We start from the raw sequence: 6,000 nt of genomic DNA on the forward strand, positions 1-6,000 counted from the left end.
TGCCCGCCTTGCTCAATGCCGTCCTGCAGTCCTTTAAGGTATTCATGAATAGGACTTGACACAAAATTAAGTACAACTAGGCACACCATGCAACAATGGCCAAGTCTTTCAAATTGTTTTCACACTTTGGTAGTAAAGCTTGCCAGGGATCCGCCGGCAGTAAGCACACGATGAGCGATGCGATATATTTGCGCGTTTGTATTCCGCACTTTCGGCACCGCAGAATGGGCTGCCTTACATCTCGGAAGCCAAATAATTCGCTAATGCTCGCTACCTTTGATAGCGCTTGTAAACATGAAGAGCAGCGCATTCATTTTATTTAACGGCATCTTTAAGGTTTCATTTCAGTTACAAAAGACGTAATTTCATGTTTGCTGATTCTAGCTACAATGCGGCCTGTTAAGGCCTTTTTTCGCTATGACAACAAGGCCATATTGTGTCGTATTCTGTGCTGAAATGGTGACCACCTCTCATCACGGCAGTGACATCCGTGAACTGCGGGCTACGTAGACGCGTGAATTTTAATAATTTATTTTGGTAAAGTTTCGCCTTTGAAACTGGGAGTCTGGCCGTACAGCGACTGGAGAACAAGGATTACCACTCACGCATACTGACGCGCAGGCCTTCGCTTATAAATATTAGAGGTAAAGCAGCTTCTAATTGCAGTGCAAGGAAGGCTTCTGGCCGGGTGGAGCCTCAGCATAACAGGCTACTTGGTGACTAACTCGGACCTGGACCGAGACGTCATTTGGTATAGATTGAGCCAAGTGCAGCATAACAATCCCTCTTCGCTCACAAAACCCTAGCGCTCGCATACACTCCTCCGCACCCCACCCCCCTTCCGTTTGAAATGACAGCGTTTTGAATCAATGTTCATCATTGATTACGGGCAATGCAGTACACTTCTGAAGCTAGGTCTGAGAGCCCGCACCGAAGAAGTAAGATTCTTCGTTTGAACTCAACTAACGACGAGGATTCATTTATGTTACTTTTTCCTTTGAGCTCGATTTTAAGTACATGGGCTATTAGATAACTAAGAGGATTCCTAGCTGATAACTGGTTACCACACTAACACTGATTTCTACATCTCTTCCAACATTGTACTAGACTTGTTCTAGGGATGTGTTAGGCAGGCACAGTACGCCATCTCTTTACCCTAGCTCCCACGTCAATTAGCGATGTTCACGGTGCAATTTCGGCGGGGACAGATGCCAGTCAAGGCCTAATGCAAGAACGCACTGAGTATGCCCGAAAGAAATGTTGACGTGCGTAACTTTTCGCAGAACCTGGAGGGAAAGCAGTGATCAGTATTTTAGCCGAATGTCATTTCTCCAAGATATCATCATAAGGTTGTCAGTCCTAAGTGTTTACCCCTGGGTGGCTACCCAAAGCGTAATTATACCTTTTTTATCGCGGTTTCCAACATTCTGAAACAGCACAGTAAGCTAAGAGGAACGACCAAGTTAGTGGTTCAAGAATAACTTTGACCACCTGAGTTCTTTATTGTGCGTCAAAATCGAAGAACTATAGTGAGCGTTCATGCATTCTGACCCCATCAACATGCCTGTCGTGTGGCCTGAATTCGAACCGGCAACTTCGTGGGCTCAGCAGCACAATGCCATAACCACTGAGCTACCGCAGTTGGTACCAAAAAAGCGAGATATCGCATGAAACGAAACAAAAGCATGTTTCAGTTGGCTCAGTTTTGACGTCTGAAGGAAGGAAGCGATACACAAACCATGCCACGTCAACTCTCGAACTAAGACGAAAAAGAGAGAGCACGATAGGGCTGTGCGTGTGCCTAGTGTTTTATTGGCATCTATGTTCTAGGCATTATACCGCAGGTTTGCGTCGTGTGTCGACGTTCTTTACAAGACAATTGACGAGTGCCTCAATGGTCATTGTTATTGCGATGACAAATCATTCCCGTGCAGTGTGCAACAAAGGTGAGCGAAGAGCATGACCAACAGCGCAGGAAGACGGGACAGGAAAGAAAGGCTGGACATGATTTGCTCGTGTCTTGTCAGCTACGCCGATTGCCATGGTATTCGCGTATCAACTAAGCCAGCTTCCTAACTAAGCCAGGTTCACCCGTGTGACGAAGGGGGAATGTTATGGAAGTTGTAAATTATTATTGAGAAATAATTTTACCTACTCCAGGTTGTTTCTTAAAGCAAATATGGCTGCCCATCACTAAAAATTTCTTCTGTGGCTACATAAACAAATATGCATTTAACGAATACCACACAATCAAACTGAAACTAAACTACTGCAGAATAATATCCAACAGTACAACACGCAACCTGCTCCGGCAACTAGTCGAACATTTACGCCAAATGCGCACTGCAAAACGAGAACAGGCGCAGACGAAAGCCCTTATTACTGTGCACGTTCCCGTTTAAGCTGCACCATTTAAGCAACAATGGGAATCATCAAGTTGTCCGACCAATCAAATTAGCCGCAGAAACGCAATGATCGCGTCACTTGGAATGCTGAACAGCGAAGAAATAAATATACATTTGAAATCTTCGTAACAGTGAAAAGCTGTGAAAGCGGATGGCAAGGTCAAAGCACGTGGAAGCCCTACTTTCTTGCTTGAGAGGCAAATGCAAATCGAGGCTGCGTTCAGGCGTCAATCCTCTCCCGGATATATGCATGACCCAAATGGTTTCGTTCTACGTTATCTCTGCCACGTAGCTGTATTCTTGGTCTCGTGCCAGTCCAGCTCTTTTCAAATCAGCATATCATGGTACGTAACACGGGGTAGAGATAAAGCAGAATGAGAAAGTATTCAGGTCATAAACATATCCGTCAAAAAAGCTGGTGCTTCGGTATAGCTTGTGGTACATGTCCACACAAAGAACGAGCATTACAATGTGCTTCTGTGAGTTTTCTTGTTTTAAAGCCTTTTGCTTTCATGCTTATTCATTTTGCGAATGTTCTATAGTTCACGTTTTACCATGCTGTCCCTTAATTTTTTTACATATCTTTGCGTATTTATTCTGCTACCACTATAGTTTGATTGGGGTCGCCGTCTAAAGCTTTAGCTTCAAAGAGCACCTTTAACAATTTCATTCTCCATGAAGTATTCTTAGCCGTTGTGCCGTTACTCGTATGTATAAGTCACGTATTCTTGTGGCGCTTATTATTTCCATTTGTGGTACTTCATTTAACTGTTACGCTGCATTTAATCGGTAGGCTAGCGTACGGCTTGTTAGGGATCACGTACCTGGTCACCCTCTAACACGATACCGCCATCACCTGTGAGTTGAAGGACAATAAGGACATTGCTTTTTGAGAAATAGCAACTACCAAATCAATTTTAAAAAATTCATAACCACTTTTAGTATCGCTGCAGTTATCACACATTTGCGAATTGCACCTTTACATGTTCGCCATTTTGCAAGCTCATTAGTAATTTGACAGTGTTGATACAGCTGTTGCATCTTTTGGGGTGACTGAGGCGTCATTGTGTTGAACAAATCATGATCAAATTATAATCTGCTACCTGAATCCATTAGTTCAAGGAACAATTGTTTACCAAGAATCACCTGTGCGCTCTTTCACCGCGTCCGAGAGCCTTTGCTAATTTGCAAAGTAACACATGAACACGTTGTTCTCAGCAATACAATGTGGTATTCCCGTTTGTCTTCAACATAAAGGAAAGATATGGCAGCCTTGAAACATTCGGGGTCTCTAGGTCCACGAAATTTTCATTGCGAAGCGCGGAACGGCAAAAATGCGAAAGTGACCAGTCTAGGTCCCTGCATGCAAACACACTGCTGCGGGTGCACCAGCCCACAATGCACTAGTGACATCGAGGAGATCTGGCCACTGCTTTACATCTGGCTCCTTGTTATTTTTTTCTCCCTCTGAAGCTGACACCATGGGTGAAGCTGTTGACGAGACGTCGATCGTAATAATGGCGAATTTTGTCTTCTTTTTAGAGGTACAGGGAATACGGAGAATTATAGGTACGCACTATAAAGGAAAGCTTAGCGTATTCAATGCTGCGATGGTTTCAGAAGTACCAGTGGAGACTGAACACGCGTCAAAGAACACTCTATGCATTTAAGTGAGCATCATTCACGATTACCTACCTACACTCGCATACGTCGTGGCTTTACCCTAGCTATGCTATCAGGATACTGTAGCGCAATTCAGTGAAGAAACAAATTGGATTTCTGCATTTGCGTTAACCGTAAGAAATGTATGTTAACATGAACGGTGGTTAACCTTCGTTCTCTCTTCGCAGAGGTACTCAAGGGACGAATCCCCCATTGGACCGGAGGCGACGATGCCTCGCGAGGTGGTCCTGGACTGCCGCTGTCTTCAGGATGAGCGGCGCGACGGCGATCCGGCGCTGCTCAAGGAGCTCACCGAGGACGGCTACGGTCCGCGCGACCGCATGGTCGGCTGGTCGTGCGCCTTCCTTGCGGCCGGAGCGTTTCTGCTCGCAGGCGGGGGCGTCATGCTAGCGCTCTCACTCAAGCTCGAGCCCGAGGTGAACAGCTTGACTGACTACTACAACGTGCCCACCACACTGTTAGGCGCCGCACTTCTGGGCCTGGCTGCGGCATTCTTTCTGCTGGCGCTCATCAAAGGATGCTGGCATCGGCACTTGTGAGCGGTCACCTGAACGACTGGACTCCAATCGTGGCTGAAAAGATTTTGTTAGCCTGACAGCCTTGTGGCGTACGCCGTTCCACGGCACTCTTGTTCCATCGCTCGTACTTGTCTGTCCACAGGCTGCTCACTCGAAGGACGGCAATTCCATGCCATCTATATACACCAGAGAAAAAAAAGGTTGCTGACTATACCGTGAAGGCTATGGTAGCACCTTAAGACCTTCAGAACAACAAGAAGCAACAGCGATTGGAACGCTTGGGTATCTAGAAGCCTCCACAACATGGATTACACTGCCACGAAACTCTCAAGCAACCAGTTACAGTGGCTCTCTAAGAAAAAGGCTTCACAGTCGCGAGAGCAAGTACTGTAGTGAAAGCGCAAGAAATGCTGCTGCTAACTTTGAGCGAAGATACCATCACTTTGGTCTCAGTGTGGGTTATGTGAAGTGACTGAAAAGCTTGAACACTGCAAATGAAGACTAATGGTGACGTGGGTGTTTGTGTGTGTATATGCGTGGGGGCGTATTTGCATGGTGACAAACAGGCAATTTCACCGAGAGGGCACCAACCCGTCCGAACAACTCGGGCTATGTATAGTGTCACAAGAAGTGGTGGCGGCTTCCTGCTGCTTTTCGTTTAAAGGACAACCTGTTTGCTAGTAATTTTCATTTTTCTGTCATCTCATCAGCAATGGAAGTCCTGTGAAACTCATTGCAGTGATAAATGTCATTCATAGCGTATTTTTCGTTCTCCATTTCATTGGTAGGTCTGCGACATAGTTCTATATCTGCAAAAACGTCATAAGGAGTCGAATTGCCCAAGCGTTAGATTGTCGTCTCTCCTCTGAGCCCAGGAGATACGAAAACTTCACGCATTCCTCGTGACAACTATGCATACCGGCACGCAGAAATCTTATCACATTCATGGCTATAGCTCAGATAGCGCGCACACGAACATTTTCCTTGTACTTACCTTGAGGAAAACTGGGTCTCTACACCTGTGTATTCCTTTACCAAAAAAGGCTAGGTCAGCTGGCACTGTGAGTGCGAAAAAGCGTTGACGGATACAGCATGCCATCTACCGCTTTCACAGACATGGTAAAAGAAAAGAACAAATAGTGTCCTAGCAGGCCAAGGCTCAATTGCAGGCGGTTCTTTCTGACATGCTGGTAGGCACGCTGCTTCTACCACGTGCACCATATGCTAGCTCTCTCACAAGCTCTAAATGTAGATAGCGTGACCCCGACCTACATACATATGTGTGAGGCAAGATACCTTGACAGGTTTTCAGAGAAAGACAGCTTGCGTAGTGCGGCGTAAAACAATTGTGCCATGTTTATTGCGAGTTCTGAATATGTGTTATGGAGATTCAA

General features: G+C 45.7%; 1 protein-coding gene across 5 annotated transcripts in view; it reads left to right on the top strand.

Moving 5' to 3' along the window:
• LOC135912659 (uncharacterized) overlaps positions 1-5,368 on the top strand; it is a 170,309-nt gene extending 164,941 nt beyond the window's left edge. For all 5 annotated transcript variants that reach the window (XM_065445152.2, XM_070532554.1, XM_065445169.1 and 2 more), the window contains one exon: positions 4,256-5,368. In XM_065445152.2, coding sequence (XP_065301224.1) covers positions 4,256-4,627 — 372 coding nt within the window. In that variant the 3' untranslated portion in view covers positions 4,628-5,368. The remainder of the gene's footprint in view (positions 1-4,255) is intronic.
• Positions 5,369-6,000: the final 632 nt, after the last annotated feature.

Source organism: Dermacentor albipictus, chromosome 1 (genome assembly GCF_038994185.2).
Source record: "Dermacentor albipictus isolate Rhodes 1998 colony chromosome 1, USDA_Dalb.pri_finalv2, whole genome shotgun sequence".
NCBI lineage: Eukaryota > Metazoa > Arthropoda > Arachnida > Ixodida > Ixodidae > Dermacentor > Dermacentor albipictus.